The sequence below is a fragment of the Carcharhinus amblyrhynchos genome, chromosome 13 (assembly GCF_965287045.1).
Source record: "Carcharhinus amblyrhynchos chromosome 13, sCarAmb.v2.hapA, whole genome shotgun sequence".
Lineage (NCBI taxonomy): Eukaryota > Metazoa > Chordata > Chondrichthyes > Carcharhiniformes > Carcharhinidae > Carcharhinus > Carcharhinus amblyrhynchos.
Window position 1 is genome coordinate 34,803,658 of NC_137336.1, and position 22,865 is coordinate 34,826,522.

Sequence of the window (22,865 nt, forward strand, 5' to 3'; positions counted from 1 at the left end):
ATGCCACACCTCCCTCTTTTTTCACCATCTTCCCTGATTTTACTGAAACATCTAAACCCTGGAACCTGCAACAACCATTCCTGTCCCTGCTCTATCCATGTCTCCGAAATGGCCACAACATTGAAGTCCCAGGTACCAACTCATGCTGCAAGTTCACCCACCTTATCCTGGAAGCTCCTGGCATTGCAGTCAACATAAAAGAAACAGGAGGCCCCAAAGTTAGGTGAATCAGACTCCCAATGCAAATTTTCTATTTGTACAGCTATTCAAAATATGTACACAATTTAAAGTAACATGTTGAAACTTTCCTTACTGTCATTACTTAGATTTGATTAGATGGTCAGTACAACCGCAGTGGTATGGCAGCACGGTAGCCAAAAATGGCATCTTAAAAATTGCAGTTACAGCCCTCGTCTCAAGGAAGTGTGTGTCAAATGCTCGAATAATGGCAACATAAATGCCAGAGGTTCAAATTTTGTTCAGACTTAATCAAATGCAATACCAACTGAAACTACTGATATATTAGTAAATGCAATTTGACTTCAGTAAAAACATGTAAGCCTGCTTGTCATGTTATTTTGACTATGATATCTGACAGTCTAAATCATAAAATATTATAAATTGCACATTTTGGCCTTCTATTCATGAAATATAAGCTGGACAATGAAAAATTAGTGTAAGTAATGAAATTCAATTATATAACATACAAATAGTATTCAAGGGTATAAGGATCAGAATGCTTTGACTGCTTACGTAACCATTATTTTTCCTTTGCCCATATACCTTAAACAATAGTCAAAAGTTTTTTAACGTCAGAATTAATTGCAACTCACCAGGTGTTGAACAACTCTTTCCACCAAGGTTGAAAATCTAACATCTTCACTTTCTCTGTTGTCATACATGTACTTAGTTAGTTTAGGGATCACCTCAGTATCAGTCTCAGATTCAAACACATAATCTTTACTCTCCTAAAAAAAATAGAAAAAGACCATATTGGTTTATGCAAGAATTAATAAATTTCATTATTTGCATTAAGTTTCAATATATTAAAGACAATTAGACTTACCAGGAATTTTTTTAGATCCTTGTAGTTTGTGATAATTCCATTATGAACTACCACAAATTCTGAAAACAAAAATAGCGCTGTTACTACTGTTAGTGGTCAATCCTTCAAATCCACATTTGCACAAATTTAAATATCTTTAAAACTCAATAATGAGTCAAAATCATAGGACATGAATTCTGCTTTGTATGCCTCACACTATGATTTACTGACTTTGATAACACATCAGGATGCTGGTGACAGAAATCTAGAGGTTCCCCCTTGTTCAATGTTTGGATTAAATTTCCCATATCGCGTTCCCATGATGGATTGTTACACTCAGAGTAAGATCCTAGATTCACTTCTTGGGGAGTGCTGGGTTAGCTATCTTAATGTCAGGCCAGTGAAAGATAAACTACAATTTATACTCAGATTTCCCAGGCAGAACTTTGGAAAGAAATAATATTGAAAAAATGTTGTACTTCCAAAAATAAAAAGCATTAGCTGTTCTCTTTCTATAAATTTATCTATCTCATTCATTATCTTTTAAGGACAGACAAGTGTATTACCACCAAGTTCTACTGATGCCATTCCGTAGATAGGCTGTCAGGAATGCAATTATGCATGCAACTGGATTACCAATTTGTCATATTCTGGGAAGCATCAACCAATATTTGATTGCCATTCCACTCCTACTTGTCTGTGTCATGTGGAGCTTTGCGTTTCTTGCATTTCTGGTTAGGACTTCTGATCATGGCTTCAGTCAATACCAGACTGATTCCCAGAATAACAGGACTGACACATGAAGAAAGACTGGATCGACTGGGTTTGTACACAATCGAATTCAGAAAAATGAGGGGAGAATCTCACAAAAACAAAAATCCTGATAGGACTGGACAGGCTGGATGTGGAAAGTAAATTCTTGATGTTGAGGAAGTGCAGAACTAGGGGTCACAGTCGAAGGTATAAGCCACTGAGGTAAGGAAAAACTACTTTTGCCCAAAGAGTTGTGAGCCTGCGGAATTCTCTACCACAGAAAGCTGCTTGGGCCAATTCATTTGATATGCTCGAGGGACATGGCCTTGCAGCTAAAGGGATCAAGGAGTATGGAGAGAAAGCGGGAGTGGGATACTGAAAATGCATGATCAACCACGATCATATTGAATGATACTGTAGGCTCAAAGGGCTGAATGGCCGACTCATGCACCTATTTTCTATGTTTCTTCAGAAATGCAGAGTGCATCTCCAATAAAACTGCTTTGTCATTGTGGTGGGTTATTGGGGAAGACAAGCCTCTTTTCATGGCAGTAGCTGCCACATTCCAGTAAGTGTTCATGAACACACTGAAAAGCTGGAGACATTTGAACAACTTTTTATAGTGTTCTTTTGTATGAATGAGTGAACGAATGAATTGGTGAGAATTCATAAGTGGATAAAAGTGGCTAGGATTGGTGAGGCAAGTGGGTAAGGGAGTATGGTGGATAGGAGTTGGGTGGGTCTGGGGAAAGTCAGAGGAAGAATTAGGAGCAGGAGTAGGCCATCTGGCTTCTCGAGCCTGCTCCGCCATTCAATAAGATCATGGCCTATCTTTTCATGGACTCAATTCCACTTACCTGCTCACTCACCATAATCCTTAATTCTGTTACTGCTCAAAAATCTATTTTTGCTTTAAAAACCACTCAACGAGGTAGTCAGAGCAGGAATTGGACTGCAGGGCCTTGCCAGGTTGGCTGGGGCCAAATGGTGATTGAGGTCAAATGGCCCAAATGAGGTTGAGCCAGGCTGGTTCACAGCAATCAAAAACAGGATGGCTGAGAGAAAACAGGGAATTATAGACCACTCAGTCTTATGTCGGTAGTGGGGAAAATGCTAAATTCCATCATAAAAGATTTAATAGCAAAGCACTTGGAAATCACTGGCAGAATCGGACAGTAATCTTGATTTCAAAGGGAAATGTGTTGATCAATCTCCTGGAATTCTTTGAGAATGTAACTAGGAGATTTGATGGGGAAACCAGTGGGCATGGTTTATTTGGACATTCAGAAGGCTTTCCACAAGGTCCCACATAAAAAAAGAGATTAAAGTGGGATTGGTGGTAGTGTATGAGATGGATAGAAAACTGGTTGGCAGATAAGAAACAAAAAGAACGAACAGACATTTTTCCAAGTTGCAGGCAGTGACCAGTGAGATACCGCAGTGGTCAGTGTTAGGACCCCAGCTCTTCACAATGTATGAGAGAGAAAACATACTATAGACCAGCGAGCCCAACATCAGCACTGTGGAAGTTGCTAGGCTCCATTATCAACAATTGCATAGCTCAGCTTTTGGAAAATAGTGGTATAAAAATCAAAAAGTCAACACCATTTCACAAAGGGGAAATCATGCTCGACAAATCTATTGGAGTTCTTCGAGGATGTAACTAGAAGAGCTGACCAAGGAGAACTGGTGGATGTGATTTATTTATTCTTTCAGAAGATTTTCAACAAGGTCTCACATAGTAGACTAATATATAAAGTTAAAGTACATGGGATTGTGGGTGGTGTCTTGAGATGGATCGAAAGGACTTGGAATAAGTGGGTATTTTTCTGATTGGCAGGTAATGACTAGTGGGGTACCACGGGGATCTGTGCTAGGACCCCAACTGTTCACATTAATAATTTGAAAGAAGGAACAAAATGTATTATTTCCAAATTTTCAGATGAAAGAAAATTAGGTGGGAGGGTGAGCTGTGAGGAGGATGCAGAGATGACTCAGTGCGATTTGGACAAGCTGAGTGAGTAGGCACACGCATGGCTGATGCAGTATAACGTGGATAAATGTGAGGATATCCACATCGGTAGCTAAACTAGGGAGGCAGATTATTTGAATGAGTGCAGATTGAAAGGTGGATACTCACGAGTCCTTCTGCATTAGTCGCCGAAAGTAAACGCACAGATGCAGAAGGCATTAAAGAAGGCAAGTGGTATGTTTATCTTCATAGCGAGAGGATTTGAGAACAGGGATAGGGGTGCATTACTGCAATTGTGCAGGACGTTGGTGAGGGCACACGTGGAGTATTATGTGAAGTTCTGATGTCCTTGCTATGGAGGGAGTACAGCAAGTTTACCAGACTGATTCCTGGGAATGGCAGGTCTGTCATACGAGGAGAGACAAAGCCAGTTAGGATTATATTCATCGAAGTTTAGAAGAGTGAGGGGGAATCTCCTCGTATAACTATAAAGTTATATGAGGATTAGACAGTGTAGATTCAGAGAGAATGCTCCTGATGGTGGGGGAATCCACGAATATAGATTAAGGGTAAGGGGCAAACCTTTTAGGACTGAGGCGAGGAGAAATTTCGTCACCCAGAGTTTGGTGAATCTGCGTAATTCACTACCACAAAGTAGTGGAGGCCAAAACAGTGCGATTTCAAGAAGAAATTAGATATAGCACTTCGGGTTAAAAGGGATTAAGAAATATGACAGGCAAGGCAGGATCAGAACATGGATTTTAATGATCAGCTGTGATCAAAATGACTGACTGAGCAGGCTGTTTCTATTTTATGTTTAATGAGGTTCAAGATGCAAATGTAGTTTCGGACAAAACTCAGCAGGACTCACTGCCTTTAACTTGCCATAAAAACAGAACAGAACAAAATGCCAAACTCATTTCCTGCTAGTGGGAAACTGACTTGCTCCATCATTTCAAATTTAGTACCCCAGCCTATGATTCCTGCTACTAGCAGAAGTGCAAATTTCCACTAAATGAGCAATTAATTCCCAATGCAGGGCCTCATCCCACTGCCACTAGGATTTAACCAGGTAGCCAGCACAACAGATTTCCCTGTGCAAGGTGATGACAGACAGAAGTTGTCCTTCCTTGGCTGGTCCCTCTAGATGCACTGAAATGCAACCTCCTCTAAACTTCTACCCCCATATTTTCCCTACTATGGCCTCTCAAACCCCAGCCATCACCCCACCTCCCAACCAACATCCACCAGAGCCTGCCAACTTGACAGATAGCAAGATCCCCATATAAAATACCCAAATCTGAATCCAATGCCACATGCATTGGGCCCTAAGTGCTGGAGAGTTATCAGCCTCTGATTGACCAGCAGCTCTGAGGCAGAATTTCTTGATCCAAAATGTCAGCAGTCCCAGCTTCAGCCAGTTGAATAAATAGTAGCAGACCACCGCAGCATTTTTAGCCAATAGGTGAGACATTTGGCATCTCATATAATTCACTTTTACTGCAGGTAATCCAGCATTTGGATTAATAACCAGGTGACGTGCTTTCAAATGGCAAGTTATGAATTTGAAATAAACTTGGATGAAGAAGTTAGCATTAGCAATTGTGATTATGAAGATGTCAGACTGTTGTAAAAACTCAACAGGTGAATGCACTCAATCCAGCTCTCTCTCTCTCTCCCCCCCCCCACCCCCACCACACACACACACACACACACACACACACACCTTTGAAATCACCCAATAAATCACTGTCATCTCAAATGGCTAAAAACAAAAACCTGACAACTCAACATCAACCTGATTTCAGGCATAATAAAGGACACCCAGTCCAGTCAACCTAGTGTTAACCCTCTAACATCTGTGTAATTTGTGCAAAATTGGGATAGCCATTCCACAGACCACTCAAGTACAAACCTGACGTAATACTCTCAAATTCAGCCAATATCCCTGACCTCTACAGATGTGGTGGCATATTAGTGTACTATTACTAGAGAATGACCCTTAGAGTCCTCAACATTAACTCTGAATCCCACGAAACCTTATGGCACCAGGTCAAAAAAGAAAACGGACAAGGGGAATATCGACCTCTGATCTTCAGGTGAGCGTTCTCCAAGGCGATCTTCACGACACACGACAGCGCAGAGTCGCTGAGCAGAGGCAGACAGCCAAATTCCACACGAGGACAGCCTCAACTGGGATCTTGGGTTCACGTCACTATCTGTAACCTCCACGACTTGCCTGGACTTGCAAAATCTCACTAACTGTCCTGTCTGGAGATTATACACATCTCTTTAAACTGTGCTTAATGCTTTCTTCACTCACATTGTCTGTACCTTTAAGACTTGATTAGCTGTAAAGACATGCATTCCAATCATTATTCTGCAAATTGAGTTTGTGTCTTTATATTGTTTGTGACCAGAACTCCTACTCACCTGACAAAGGAGCAGCACTCTGAAAGCTAGTAGCATTTGCTACCAAACAAAACCTGTTGGACTTTAACTTGGTGTTGAGACTTCTTACTGTGAAGACCAGTGCTCCAGAGCTAGCAGTATCTCTAGCCTAGTTGTTTCAGTACAAATACAAAACTGGCAAATATCTAACAAAACTATTGTTGAAAACAGACTTTTTTTGTCAAAGCAGTTCATTCTCATCAGGACTTCGCAATAATACAATGCAAGGGAAATCAACACGTTCTTCAATCATCCCTGGTCACTCTGATCAGATGATTTCACGCTCCAGATTGTGCAAATGCATGAACAGGCCCAAAGCCATCACTTTCAGCAAAAAAAAAAATGCCCAGTCTACCTCAGATTACACTAGAAGTGCAACATATTTCAAATTTTTGCGCAACAGGTAAAATTAGCTACTTTGTGCTGCTAGTACACAGTAGCAACACAAACGGTATTCACCACTAACAGGGCGCTGCTGTCAAGCCAGAAGAGATATTCTGCCCATCATGCAGAGTATCGAACTGCATGTTCCTTCTGCTCTTTGTAACAGGCAAAGGTACAGACTGTGCCCAACCATGTTTTCAAAGTTCAAAACACAAATGTCCAACATTAAATGCGGTTCTGCAATTGTACAACATTTGCTAAATAATTCTCAGTATGCTAAGAATTTAAAGTTTTAAAGTTTATTAGCATCACAATTAGGCTTAGATTAACACTGCAATGAAGTTACTGTGAAAATCCCCTCGTCGTCACACTTGGTGCCCATTCGGGTACACCAAGTGAGAATTTAGCATGGCTAATGCACCTAACCAGCACATCTTTTGGATTGTAGGACAAAACCGAAGCACTAAAAAGAAACCAACACAGACGGGAAAGAATGTGCAGACAGTGACCCACGCTGAGAATTGCACCTGGGTCCCCGACGCTGTGAGGCAGCAGTGCTAACCAGCGTGCCGCTCTGAATTATGCTGACAACCAATTTAAGATTGCCAGTTGGGCTCATAGTGTGGCGCATGTGTGTGTACCTGAAGCTATGTTTATTAATACATATTGTCTTGAGAATGTGTATACACATTGTGCCTGTTTCAGCTAAACAAAATAAATGATAGCCATTCGCTAGTTCATTCCGCAATGCTTTGAGCGATCAGAATCGAGCTGCCTCGTTTAAATTTCAAACAACGCTGGCAGTTAACTGTCAGTCCCCATCAACTAGTATATTCTCCATTGCAACACTTCTACCAGAGCCCACGTCAACCAGTCAGAACACTCTTCTCCACGAATGTCCTGAGTACAAGATGAAAAGCTTCAACAAAAAGTTTCTTTTTCAGCAATATTCAGCTTCTGTACTACCAAACAACTACTTACCTGACAGAAATTGAAAAAGTATGTCCTGCCTGTAATAAAAACAGGAGAAAGCCAATCCAGCCAAAATGTTACCACGTCATCTTACTTTCAATCACCTAACATAATGAATGGGTTTTTCAATAACGTTATCAAATGGCACCTGCTCACTGATAACTGAATCATCAACTTTGTTTGAATTCTGCCAAAATCACTTCACTAACTCTTATTACAACCTTGGTCCAAACTTGGGCAAAAGCCAAATTCCAGGGGTCAGTGAGAACGAGTGCCCTTTATGTGAAGACAGCATCTGACCAAGTACGACACAAAGGCCTTGCAAAATTGAAGTCAATAGCAATCAGTGGTAAATTTAACATTGTTGGAATCATATTTAGCACATAGGAAGACATTCTAGAACATCACTGCCAGCAGTTTCCTCAGCCCAACCACTTACAGCTTCAAAGGATGTCCTCCCATCAAGTCATAAATGGGATTTGTGTGGATGATTGCAAAGCGTTCAGCTCCATTTGCCATTGCTCAGGTAATAATGCAGTCCATGTCCACATGTAGGCTTGGGATAGTAAATGGAATGTAACATTCCCACACAAGTGTCAAGCACTGAACATCCCGAAGAGAGAGAGTCTAACAATTTCTACTTGACAGTTAATGGAATTACCATTCTCATATTTTGCATTAGCAACTTCTTGCCACCTGATGAAAAGTTTAGTTGGACCAGCCTCAATGTAGGAGTAGATTAGGAGACTGGGTATTCCGAGACTAGCGATTCACTGTCTGCCTCCCCAAAGTCTTACTGACACTTACAAGGCACAAGTCAGAATGTAATGAAATATTCTCCACATGCCTGACCAAGTGCATCTCCAACATAGTCAAGAAGCTCACCACTCTGGACATTATTCACGGCAAAGCTGCACAATTGCTCAGCACCCCACCCATCATCTTAATATTAATCTCTTCCACCACCGACAACTTGACTGCAGTGCTTGCCATCTACAAGATGCATTGCAACAACGCAAAGATTCTTTAGCAGCACCTCACATATCCATAATCTCCTCCACCATGAAAGAGGGGGTCAGGAGATGCATGGGAACACCATGTACCTACAGATTCCCCTCCAGGTCAATGATTTTGAAATTGATAGTCATTCCTTCATCATTGCTGGATCAAAATCCTGCCACATCCTACTGAGCACAGTGGTACTGTAGCTGTTTAAGGCAACAGTGGCAAACAGCAATGTGTAATAAATATTGGCTTTGTCAGAAATGCCCACATCCTATGAATCAGTAAATTAAAAATAAAGATGTTAATATGAAGAAAAGTTGGTTTCGTTTGTCACAGTCATTTTGTTCATTTCATTTATACAAGGACACCTCTATGTAACCAGTACTCCTATCATCTGGCATTAATAAATATAAAATCTTTTAGTAGATATTGCAATAGTCAGTAAATCATTACATTAGTTTTGGCTGCAATTGAATCTTGCACCATTCTACACTACCCAGTCATTTATGTGCTTATGTATTTGGATTATATGTTCTCTTGTCACTTTTAGTGCAAAATACATACCATTGTTTTTATCGGAGCTTTGAGGATGACTGTTCACTTCATTTGGGACCCCATGCGTTGCCCAACGAGTGTGAGCAATCCCAAAGTGTATTTCAAGTTCTTTGTCAAAGTCCAGAAATGTTTGTTCTGAAACAAGAATTGTTTCATACCATGTATCTATTCATAGTTGCTTGACAGTCTCAATTATTTCACAACTAAATTCATTACAACATTCCATATAATTTACAAGTTGTGGGGGAAGGGAGGGGTGATGGTGGTGGAAAAAAAATCTCAAATTTTTCAAAAGTTAAAATAAAAGCAAAATATTGTGGATAGTGGAAATCAGAAACAGAACACGCTGTGAAAATACACAAGACATAAAACATAAACTCTCTCTCTTTCCACAGATGCTGCCTGATCTGCAGTTTTCCAGCATTTTCTGTTTCTATTTTATCAAGTGCTGGTGCTGTTGGCAAATATTCTACTTTTGGTTTTACGTCTACACCCTATGCAAGCATAATAGGAATAACTGGTATTAATTTTATCCTGGTAACATAAAATGTCCCAAGGCACTACAGAAAAACATTATCAAATTTGACATGCGATATTAAAAGGAGATATCAAAAGCTTGGTCAAAGTGTAGGTTTGAGGGAGGGAGGGAGGATTAACAGAGAGAGGGAAGGTGAGGTCATGCAGAGAGTTCAAAATGAAGGTGAGACTTTTAAAATTGAGGCATTGCCTAACTTGGGAGTCAGTACAGATCAGACAGGACAGAAGTAGTGACGGGCAATGGAGGAGAATGCATATTAGGAAATGAGCAACTGACTTTTGGATGGCCTTAAGGATACAGACGAAGCCTGGGAGGTCAGCTAGGAGGGTGCTGAAGTAATTGAGTTTGGTGGTAACAAAGTGTTTCCACAGCAGATTACCCAGGGCAAGGATGGAGTCAGCAACTTTACCAAGTGACATCAATCACGGCATGGAAGGCAGTGTTTGTTTCCTTTCACTTTTCTACCTTTCTCAGCTTGTAGGAATTGGTTCTTACCTCTACCATAGGGAAACAGCTATTTGTTTGGTATCTGATAAGTGGTTACGGTCTATTCTATTAAGGTTTCAAATAGTATACAAATTGTTGGTAAAGTTAATAAAAAATGCAACTTATGAAAGTTCCTGGATGCCAGTGAGATCCAGGGCAAACTTGTCTGCATTAAGCGTTTGCGGCTCGAGGAACTTCAGCTTAGAGTCACTGATCTGATGGCTAAGCTGCAGACCCTGCGACTCCTCAGGGAGGATGGAAAGTAACCTGGATGCTTTGTACTAGGAGGCAATCATATGACTTAAAATAGGGGCTTCTGATTTGATCAGTGGATCAGGGACAGGAGAATGTGATGCGAGGTGGGTAAGGGAGCTAGAGGGCACGAGTATCGGCCTCTGCAATTATCCAATAGATGAAAGGTTCTCTCAGCTGTTTTGGATGAGCAGAAAGACGCAAGGTGAATGGGCAGACTGACCATGGCAAAGGGTGTCATTCAACTGGGGGCAACAAAGGAGGATATGGTAGCGATAGAAGACAATATAGACAGTATGTTCTCTGCAGTCAACAGCGTGAGTCCAGATGGCTAAGTTGCATGCCCAGTGCCAAGGTTCATGGTATCCACTCAGGGCTGGAGAGGAACTTGCAGTGCGAGGGGAGGATCCAGTGGGTGTGCTCCATATAGATACCAACAACATTGGTAAAACTAGCAAAGAGATTCTGCATAGAGTATGAGGAGCTAAGCAGTAAATTAGAAAGCAGGATTATTACTCGAGCTGTGTGCAAATTAGCATAGCATACATAAAATTAGTGAGGTGAACATGTGGCTCAAACACTGGTGTGGGAGAAGTGGGTTCTGACTTTTGGGGCACTGGCATTAGTACTGGATAAAGTGGGGGCTGTACCAATGGGTACATCTAACTTGAACCATGCTGAGACAATTGTTCTTGTGAACCGCCTAACAACCAAGTAGAGATGATATGAAACTAATTAGTGGGGCAAGGGATCAAATGTGAAAAAGATGTGGTGAATCAAAGTCTTAGGGGAAAACAACAACAGAAGTAGTGAGGGTCAGAGAATGATAGAAAAGAGGCAGAGAAAAAAAAACCTAAGAATACATCAACAACCAAGGCTATAGGTTACAAGGATAACAAAAGACAACACTAAAGGTTCTGCATTTGAATCTACATAGTGTGCACTGAAGTAAATTTATACTTATAGAATCCCTATAGTACAGAAGGAGGCCATTTGGCCTATGCATCTCCAAAAGACTAACTTCCCCTAATCTCACACACTTATCATAGCTAACTCACCTAACCTAAACATCTTTGAACACTAAGGAGCAATTTAGCATGGCCAAGCAAACTAACTTGCACATCTTTGGACTGTGGAGGAAACTAGAGCACCTGGTGGAAACCCACACAGACATGGGGAAAACAAGCAAACTCCAGTCACCCAAGGCTGGAATGGAACCTGGCACCATGAGGCAGTGGTGCTAACATTGTACCACTGTGCCACGCCAAAATAAACGTGATCTGATAGCTGTTTCCGAGACATGGCTTCAGGGTGGGTTTCGAACATTGAGGGGTCTATGACATTCAAGAAGCATAGAAAGCCACATAAAAGGTAATCAAGGAGGCATTGATGCATACGCTGGACTGACCAGTGGTTATAGTATTTGCTTTACATGTAAAAGGTCCCTGGTTGAAAATCTGGCAGAAATAAAGTTGATCAAGTCTGGAATGCATTGTCTGGAAGTGTGATGGAGTTAGGTTCAACTAAGGCATTTAAGAGGGCCACTCTATAGTCGGGATTGGTGGGGGAGGGAGGCCAGTGATCTGGACTGGCCCATACATGCCCGGGAGACCAGCAATCAGGCCATTGGGGGGGGGAAAAGAGGCTGCATGGCTGGCATTGCAGGGGTTGTTGGGCTGGCCTATATTCGAGCTGGCCAGCAATCAGGAGGACGGCAGACAGGGGCCACTGCACGTGCACCGATCAGCGTAAGCACCGTGGCTCGCTCAGCGCTGTCATCCTCTCTAGCGGGAATAAGCCCTGCCCACTGAATTTTAACACAATTCATTGCAGTGCAGAGTGTGGGAGATTCTTTACTAAACTCATGCTGAAAAAACATAATTTACTCTAGTTTTTATGCAAATTCAAGAACCTTTTTGGGAGGATCCCATGTATTGTGTAATGTGACTGGGTCAATGACTTCAAAGAAGGTACCCTAGGTTTACCCACGCAGATGCAGGGAGAACATGCAAAACACCAAATAATCACCCAAGGCTGGAGTAGAACCTGGGTCCCTGGCACTAAAGCATCAGTGCTAATCACTGCGCCAGCCTGTATCTGTTGCCCTTGTCCTTCCAGATGAAGTGGTCATGGGTTTGGAAAGTGCATCTAACTTTCTGCAGGGCACAGTATACATTTTGTAGACGATGGTACGACAATGAGGAAGAAAAGCTTAGCGTTGCCTGATAAGTTATGTGCACTTTATGAAAAGTTAAGAAGGTGCATGAGTCAGTGGGTCACGAGGGATGGTCATTTTGTAAAAGTGGGTCACAGGGAAAAAAAAAATTTATTCAGCTATGTGCTGATTTATGATATGCCACATTTTATTATTTGCATGTAATAAGCAGGCCTGGGACTGAAGTCTGGAGTCTCTGCCTCCCAACACCAGGAGTGTTTCACTCGTGGGGTTTACATAGCTCCCCACATGCAAGGAGTGAAGGAATGCCACACAGGCTCCCTAGAGGGTTGGGGTTAAGGAGGGTGCCCCCTGTGTATTGCCAGCCTGGGCCCTCTGGCATTGCCCAAGTGGCAAAGTAGCAATGGTCAGGGGTACCTTGGCACTGCCCACTGAGCAGACAAAGAATTGGAGACAGGCCAGGTGTGGGTCTTGGGGGACCAGCTATGGGGCTGTGGGGACAGTTGAAGGACCATCAATGAAGGTTCAAGGCTAGTCAGTGATTGGGAAGTTGGCAGAGCAGAGCTACTACGCACGTGTCGATGTTGGTGCTGACAGATCAGTGCATGCAGTGGCCCGCTTAGCACTCTGCTGCCGCTTCCTGGTGAATTTTCGCAAGATTTATGCTAATGTTCTCTGCAATGCAGAGTGTCGGAGATTCATTTTGAAACTCCCACTGAAATAAACAGCAGGATTTACATGAAATTCTTACATGAAATTCAACAATTTGGGAGAACCATCTCGCCATATGTTTATTGATTAGATAATACTCAGCGAGAGAAAAATAAAGAACACTTTACTTTTGAATTCTGTGATAAGCAAGTTTATACTTTAGAAATACAAAAAGGCCTGAAATAGAATGCTCAAGTTAATGTAATTTATTTCTGCAGAAAGAAAAAATATATACAAGGTATTGTATGATCGCTTACCATAAAGTTTATCAGCCAGGGCCTTCACTTTACCTCTGTTTCTAAAGAGACAAATACATCCACCATTTTTATGATCTTCGCCACTATCATCATCAACTGCGATCCCTGTTATTTAAAACAGCAGTTATGCAAATTCCAAAGACTACATCATGTTTTGCTGAAAAAAAAGTACACGGTTATGCAGGCAACATCAAAAAAAAAGAGCTTGTAAAGAATTTTTGTTTCTACTGTGATCAGTCTCACCTCATCTGGATCTGTGACCGAAAGACTACAAGTGGTGGGGTCTCTATAGATGATATTGAGCATGTTTGGGTTTAAAATATCAGTCAGAAGTCTCACAACACCAGGTTGTGGCATCTCCACATCAAGACTATCATCGACACGTTTAAAATATCATGCATGCCTCTCAACCAAATGGTTAAAGAAGCCAATAACAGATAAATTGTCTGAGCTTATTAGCGAATGATGAAGCAATGGAGGGAAGTAAATCACTGTTTTCACAGACGAGTCGAGAAGTCAAGGATTTAAAAATGTTGATCATCACTCAAATACTTCTCTACCACAGCATTATGAGCAATTGTACCAACTGGGCCACAAAGAAGAGTCTTTTATTGTTAGGATAGCAGGTCAGAAACCCCAATGGTATATTATGAAGTCAGACTAGACCCCAACAATTTTCTATTGGCATAAGCGTGAGGGTAGTTCTTTTAACAGCCCAATGAGTAAAACAAACTCAAATTAACTTAGGATGCTTTAATCCAAGCACAATTCTACTGACAAACTGGGAAGCAGTTATCAAAAATTCAAAAACAGTTTAATTATAACAAATGAATTAGCTTAACCTTTGAACAATTGAAAAAATACTTAAACATGACAAGATACAATTCATAACAGTTAGCATATTGTTATGAGTTTTGATTAAGTGATATTTCTCTTATAGACTTAAACGTCTCTTTAAACTTAGTTAATAAAACACTGGTATTAGGTTGCCAGACTTGGACCTTTCAGAAAACCTCTGGAGAGAGAGACAGCAAGACACTGCTTTCTTCTGGCAGCCCAGGCAGCAACTGTTTGCATTTCGAAATGAACTTGAAACCCTCTCTTCCCTGCAAACTTAAATGTTTACATTATTTGTTATGAATGAATGAATCATGCAGTTCCCAATACAACCAGTTACTACATGAAATGCACAAATTTCCCAGCACAGCTGATGTATTCCATTCCTTTACTGATGTCAATCTGTAACTAATGGGCAGTTATTACACAAAATTTATTCAGAAATCAAAGCTTCTTGTACTAGGACATGAAACAAAACACAGCCGAATGTACTCAAAATTGTATAAACATATTTTGAAAATATACCTGCTGAATCATACCCTCTGTATTCAAGTCTCTGTAGGCCTCTGACTAGGATCTGAAAGACCGTCCTTCTGGTGCAAGTGACATTGTAGTTCAAATATGCAAAGATTCCTGCAAATGCAATTTTTAAATTCAAACCAATGATAATAAAACACCAGCAACAGTATATAGCAAAATTACCTATCCTTCAAGTAAACCAACAACTTTAACCAGCCAAAAACAAGATTATATTTTGAATTGCAAGCACCAAATGGAGTTCCCAGTTAACAGCATGGACAATTTCTCATCTGGAGGAATAATTGAATTTTACAACACAAAGCAGCCATTCCATCCATATGAATGCTGATTCTCTGAAAAGGCTATTCATTTCAATCTATTCTTCTGCCCCAATCTCAAGCTTTAAAATAGTATTTTTCAAAATAAATATCCAATTTTAAAATGTGCAAGAAAATTTCTCCAACCTTCTTTATGACAATCTTGGAATTTACAATCTTCCAATGAGTGACTAGTCAATAAAAATAGTTTGCCACCTATGAAATCCTTTCAATCTGGAAGGTACTCTGGGTGGGGAACTTCAATGTCCATCACTAAGTGTCTCTGTAGCACCACTACTGACTGAGCTGGAGAGACATGAAGGCGCACATATCTGCCAGAGTAGGCAGTCACAGAATCAATCTTTCTTCAGAGGTGCATCTAGTCCAGGATAGTTTTGGTAGGAGTGACCACTGCACAGTCTTGGAGACAAAGTCCCCTTTTAACAATGACAACAGGCTCCACTTTTTGTGTGGCACTATCACCAAGTTAAATCAAATAGATCTAAAACTAATCTAGCAACTCAAAACTGGGCATCCCTGACACATTGTAGGCTACCAGCCGCAGTCTATTCACTTGCAATCTATAATCTCATGACTGGCACATGTATCATTACCATCAAGAATGGTAACAACCCTGTTCAATGACGGTGTAAGAGTGCATGCCAGGAGCAGTACCAGGCATAGCTAAAAATGAGATTTTAGCCTGGTGAAGCTCATCTGCAGACTAAACAGTGTGGCATTGATGGAGTTTGGTGCTTCCACAATCAACAAATCAGAACAAAGCTCTGCCACATCCAGTCATGAATGGTGATGGACAATTAACTAACCAGGAGGAGGAATCGCCGAAATAAAAATTTCTATTCTCATTGATGTAGGATCTCAACACACTGATCCACTTCAGATCAGCCATGATCTTACTGAATGACGGGGCAGGCTTGAAGGGCTAGATGGCCTACTCCTGCTCCTGTTTCTTATGTTCTTATGTAACACATCACTGCAAAAGACAATGCTTGAAGTATTTGCAACCATCTTCCGCCAAACGCATCCAATAAACAATCTCTCCCAGTCTCTGCTCAAGGCCCCCACCATTATAAAGATAGTCATCAGGCAATATGATTCCCTCCATGCAATAGAGAAATGGATATAACTAAAGCGGTCAAGCCCAACAGCATTCCAGCTGTAGACTTAAAGAACATTAGAAATAGGAGCAGGAGTAGGCCAACTAGCCCTTCGAGCCTGCCCTGCCATTCAATAAGATCATGGCTGATCTGTCGTGGCTCAGTTCCACATTCCCGCCCTCTCCCCATAACCCTTAATCCCCTCTCTTATCAAAAACCCATCAACCCGCGTCTTAAAAATATTTAGCGAGGCAGCCTCCACCACTTCAACGGGCAGAGAATTCCAGAGATTCACCACCCTTTGAGTGAAGAAGTTCCTCCTCAACTCCGTCCTAAACCGCCCCCCCTTTATCTTGAGGCTATGCCCCCTAGTCCTACTATCCTTTGAGCGGGAAGAGTCTCTCCACCTCTATCCTATCCATCCCATTCATCATCTTATACGTCTCAATGAGATCTCCCCTCATTCTTCTAAACTCTAACGAGTACAAGCCCAGTTTATTCAGCCTCTCCTCATAGCTCAACCCCCTCAACTCCAGCATCAGCCTAGTAAACCTCCTCTGCACTCCCTCCAAGGCCAAAATATCCTTGCGTAAGTACGGCGCCCAAAACTGCACACAGTACTCCAGCTGCGGCCTCACCAATGCCCTATACAGTCGCAGCAAGACCTCCCTACTTTTATATTCAATCCCCCTCGCGATGAAGGCCAGCATCCCATTCGCCTTCCTGACCACCTGCTGCACCTGCAAGCTGGGTTTTTGCGACTCATGCACCAGGACCCCGAGGTCCCTCTACACCGTCGCCTGCTGCAGTTTTTCCTCCACGTAAGTAATAATCCTTCCTACCAAAGTGGACCACCTCGCACTTGCCAACATTAAATTCCATTTGCCATTTCCTGGCCCATTCGCCCAGCCTATCTAGATCCTTCTGTAGACTCTCCCCACCCTCCGCACAATTTGCCTTTCCACCAATTTTGGTGTCATCAGCAAATTTCGACACCCTACACTTGGTTCCCTCCTCCAGATCATCTATATAAATGGTAAATAGCTGAGGCCCCAGCACCGACCCCTGGGTCACTCCACTAGTCACCATCCGCCAATCCGAATAGCACCCATTGACCCCCACTCTCTGCTTCCTCTACGCTCCAGAATTGGTTGTGCCTCTAGCCAAATCTGTTTTAGTACACTTCTAACACTGACATCTGTAATGTAGAAAGCTGCCCAGGTCCGTTGTCACAAAATCCAATCATCTCATCAGTCTAGTATCATCAGCAAAATGATGAAAATGTGTCATTGCTGGTGCAATCAAGTTGCAATTATGCACCAACTTGCTCACTCGGTTTCAACATGTCTGTCAGCTCCAGATTTCATTATAGCCTGAGCTCAATTTTTTTGATCCTTTCACAGAATTTGGACATCGCTGCCTAGACCAGCTTTTGCTGCCCATCCCCCATTGCCCTTGAGAAAGCAGTGGTGAGACACTTCAGTCCACATGGTGTAGGTATACTTAGTGCTTTTTGATCGGGGAAGGCATTCCAGCATTTTGCCTCAAGTGACAGTAAAGGAACAGCAAAATAGATCCTAGTCAGGATACTGTGTTGGCTTAGAGAGGAATTTGCAGGTAGTGGGGTTTCCATTTAACTGCTGCCCTTGTCCTTCTAGGTGGTGAGATTAGGCATCGTGAAGGAGCTTTGGTCAACTTATATAGTGTATTTTCTAGAGGGAACACACTGCTGTCATTATGCATAATGGCAGAGGGAACAGCCTTGTTGGATCAGTTCTCTCTGTGGGTAGGATATACTTGGGCATTTTCCCACATTTTTGATGCCAACATTGTAGCATTACTGGAACAGTTTGGCTAAGGGCACCTCAGGCTCAAGATAGTGGCAAATGCTTCAACCTTGCCTTTATGTCTAGTTATAAATTATTAGATTAAAAGAAGATGTGATAAATGCAGTTGGGAGTCTGAGGATTGCAAGTGTTTAAAAGGCCAGCAGAAGGCCATCAAAAAGTTGATAAGAATAGAAAAAATAGAATGACAGCAAACTAAATCAGAAATACAAAAGCACAAGAATGAAAAGTAATAGCACAGGAACAGGCCCTTCGGCCTTCCGAGCCTGCAACTGACCACGCTGCCCATCTGAACTGAAACCTCCCATCCTTCCAGGGACCATAGCCCTCTATTCCCATCCTATTCATGTATTTGTCAAGACACCCCTTAAAAGTCACTATCATATCTGCTTCCACTACCTCCTCCAGCAGCAAGTTCCAGGCACCTACCACCCTCGTGTTAAAAAAAAAATCTTGCCTTGTACATCTCCTCTTAAACCTTGCCCCTCATACCTCAAACCTGTGCCCTCTAGTAATTGACTGTTCCACCATGGGAAAAAGCTTCTGACTATCTACTCTGTCCATGCCCTTAATCTTGCAGATTGCCCTTAATCAGGTCTCCCCTCAACTTCCATCATTCCAGTGAGAACGAACCAAGTTTCTCCAGCCTTTCCTCATAGCTAACGACCTCCATATCAGGCAACATTCTGGAAAATCTTTTCTGTACACTCTCCAAAGCTTCCACATCCTTCTGGTAGTGTAGCGACCAGAATTGAACACTATATTACACATGTGACCTAACTAAGGTTCTACAAAGCTGCAACATAACTTGCCAATTTTTTTAAACCGACCGAGGAAAGCATGTATGTCACATGCCTTCTTGACTACCTTCTTCACATGCGTTGTCACTTTGTGACCTGTGCAATCCCGGATCCCTCTATCAATACTCTGGAGGGTTCTGCCATTTACTGTACTTTTCACATCTGTATTCGACCTCCCAAAATGCATTACCTCACATTTGATGCCATTTCTCTGCCCAAGTCTCCAAACGGTCTGTCTCCTGCTGTATCCTCAGAGTCTTCATTGCTATCTGCAATTTCACCAACCTTTTTGTTGTCTGCAAACTAAAAAGCAAACAGCAAGGTCCCAGCACTGATCCCTAAGAAATGCCACTAGCCACAGCCCTCAATTCAAAAACGCACCCTTCCACTGCTACCCTGTCTCCCATGACCGAGCCTGTGCTGTATCCATCTTGCCAGCTCAGCTCTGATCACATGCAACTTCACCTTCTGCATCAGTCTGCCACGAGGGACCTTGTCAAAGGCCTTACTAAAGTCCACGTAAACAACACCCACTGCCTTACCTTCAATCATCATTTCCTCAAAAAACTTGACATGACCTCCCCTTCACAAAACCATGTTACCTCTCACTAATATGTCCACTTATTTCTGTGTGGGAGTAAATCCTGTCTTGAAGCCTCTCCAATAATCTCCTTATCACTGACATAAGGCTCACTGGCCTGTAGTTACCTGGTTTATCCTTGCTACCCTTAAACAAAGGAATATTGGAGATCCCAGAGGACTGGAAAATAGCCATTATAGCAAGTGAGAATATAAAGATTTCTCTCAAGGCCCTAGCAATTTCATCTCTTATGTCACATAACCTTTTCTGATCAATTTGCTTTGAACCAATCAATCCGGACACAGCAAGTCCTTTCTGGTAAGTGGTTGTCTTCCAAATATCAACTGAGCAGATGTACACCAGTTATTGAATGGGATATATTAAAAAGTTTTTCAGCTTCAACTTCCGATCTGTTTGTGTCCGCCCCCTTTAACATGATTGTTTTGAATGTCTGGATGAAGCATTTTGCTTCACCATTCAAGGAGGGGTGGTGAAGCAAGATGAAAATCTGTTTGATCACAATGTTTTTCAGAAGTGTTTGACATTCACATGTTGTGAACCATGCGCCAATGTCAGACACAATCTGTTCTAGCAATCTGGAGAGTGTTAATGGTCTTTGCTGAAGTAGTCAACTTCACGATGTTATGAAGCAGAGGTGGATCTCCCCTCTGAGAACTAACACCTAACCACTCACAGTACCTTGCCTCTAATCTGTAAAAGTGAGTGCAAAGTGGTATGATCTGCTCTTCAGCAACCTTTAGTCGTTAAATCAAAATAACTCCCTAACATGCTGTCTAAAGTCAACAAGTTAACAGTTTGTCTAACTAAGTGAACAAGTTAACTAAACTATTAACAAACCCAATCCTAATGGAATGCTATTCAGATAAATATAACTCCCACTAACAAAAATAAAATTTAGTCACTTTCACAATTATAACTAGGTTTGCTGTTTTCCAGACTATTCTGGGCCCTCCCTTCATTCTTGTCTGGAACATCCATCTCATTTGGTATCTTTGCTATCGAGATGGTTCTCTCTCAAGACATAAATGAGCCGAGGGTCAGCAGTTCTCTCTCTCTCTCGAGCTGAGTGCTGAACAAAGAGCTGTCACTTTGGCAGTTGTTCTCTCCTTTTGTCCCAGTGCCTTCCTTCTTCTATACTTGTGATGACGTATCAATATTTCCAACAGTAAGATTGGTCCTAGGTTGTCAAAACCATCAAATTTAAGTTAAATAGGTTCTTGGTATCTAAGTACCTAATTCAAATTGATTGGCTGAATTCAAAAAAATTTTAAAGCCTGTTGCCTTGGAAACACTGCTGCTGTTTGGCCTTTTGAGACAAATGTTTCATTTTGAGCACTCTATGTACTTGCATTTTTTTAATCTTAAGCAAAAAAACACTTTTTAAAAAGGAACCATGGAATGCTTTTTTCCCCCCCTAACAGTTTACAATTTTACAAACACCAAATCGATAATTACTCTACTCAAAATCACAACAATGGGAACAATGAGACCACTTTGTGGACATCCATCACAATCAAGAACAATTATCCGAAAATTGGTCTGGCAAGGTCCGCATGAAATCTCTGCAATGAGCAATCAGGCCAAGCACACGATGTCATGGGGCAGGTATTGTTTTAAATTCCCAAACCAGTGGAAACAGAGGCACGATCTCAAAGTAATGAGTTCAATAAGGAGGAGGAAAAATTACTTCATTCAAATGATTGGGGACTTTAGAAATTCTCTAGCCCAGAGGGTTACGGATGCTCCATTATTGAATGCATTTTAAGGTTGGGATGGACAAATTTTTGGTTTCTCAGCGATTCAAGGGAAATGGGGAGCAGACAGGAAAGTGGAATTGAACCCCAAGATCATCTATGATTGCATGGCATAGCAGGCTTGATAGGCCATATGGTTTGCTCAGTGTGCTGAGCTCCTCCATCATTGAGGATGGGAGATTTGTGACATCTCCTCCTGTTGTTTAATTATACACTAATGTTCATGACTGGATGTGGCACGACTGCAGATTTTAGATCCGATTTGTTGTGTTGTCTGTTAGATGCAGCTTATGTCTGGCATGCAATTAATCTTGCATTGTAACTTCATGAGGTTGCCATCTCATTTTTAGTATGTCTGTGCTGCTCCTGGCATGCCCTCCTGTTGCAAATCTCCCCAACAGTACTGCAAGTGTGATAACGTTACATGGCCTATTACAGTTCAAGAAGGTGGCTCGCCACCACCACCACCTTCTCAAGAGTAAAGGATGCATATAAATGTTGATCTTTTGACACATGCTCTGCCCTAGCAAGAACAATTAGAAAAAAAAAATCTCATTAGATGTTCTTCATTTGCTCTGATGAAACAGGCCCTATGCTCTTTACTATCACTTCAGAACTAAAATTTCTTCTTATCCCTTGTATTTAATTACTTGCCAAACACGGACAAGTTAGACACGTAATGCTAGCCTTATACGTACACAATATCTTTGGAATATAACGATGCAGGAGTAATGCTGCAGCTACACAAAAACCTGATTAGAATCCACTTGGAGCACCGTAAATAGATCAGGGCACCTCATCTTAGCACTCTCGCCAAGCCCGATATATCCTGAATACATTTTACAAGAATGATACCTGGATTTGAGAGGTTTAATTATGAGGAGAGATTATACAAATTAGATTTGTTTTCTCTAGAATTTAGATGGTTCAGGAGTGATCTGATCAAAATCTTCAAGATACTAACAGGAAAAGACAGGATACATAAAGAAAAACTATTTTCATTACTTGGGAGATTCTAGAACTAGGGGGCATAGTCTAAAATTTAGGGCCACGCTGTTCAGGTGGGAGGACAGGAAGCACTTCTACACAAAAGATGAGTGAGGTTTGGAACTCTCTTCCACAAATAGCACCTAATGCTAGATCAGTTACTATCTTTAAATCTTAGATAGATAAATTTTTGTTAAGCAAAAGGATGAAGGGCCAAAGGCAAGTGTATGGAGTTACACCACAGATCAGCCATGATCTCATTAAATGGCAGAAAGACTCAATGGGCTGATTGGCCTACTCCTGTTTTGATGTTCCCATCTCATAACTCCTCTGGCAGGACCTCCAAACTCTAAAGGATCCACTTAAATGGTGAATATTGCCCACATTTTCTCACAAAATGGAAGCCTTGCATTTGCTTGCCAGATTTACCTTCCACCCTAAATTGTCCTCTTCTTCATTGGCAAACAGCAGAATTAACCAAAACCGCTTCAACAGAATTCTCACTCCTTAACTGATTGCATTACTTTT

At 41.6% G+C, this 22,865-nt stretch overlaps 1 protein-coding gene across 2 annotated transcripts in view; it reads right to left on the reverse strand.

Moving 5' to 3' along the window:
* LOC145351489 (glutamine--fructose-6-phosphate aminotransferase [isomerizing] 2-like) overlaps window positions 1–22,865 on the reverse strand; it is a 63,053-nt gene that overhangs the window by 34,902 nt on the left and 5,286 nt on the right. For both annotated transcript variants that reach the window (XM_080201087.1, XM_080201086.1), the window contains exons 2-6: window positions 14,920–15,027; window positions 13,558–13,662; window positions 9,147–9,272; window positions 1,067–1,125; window positions 834–968 (exon numbers count right to left, since the gene is read on the reverse strand). In XM_080201087.1, the coding sequence (XP_080057213.1) occupies window positions 834–968; window positions 1,067–1,125; window positions 9,147–9,272; window positions 13,558–13,662; window positions 14,920–15,027 (533 nt within the window). The remainder of the gene's footprint in view (window positions 1–833; window positions 969–1,066; window positions 1,126–9,146; window positions 9,273–13,557; window positions 13,663–14,919; window positions 15,028–22,865) is intronic.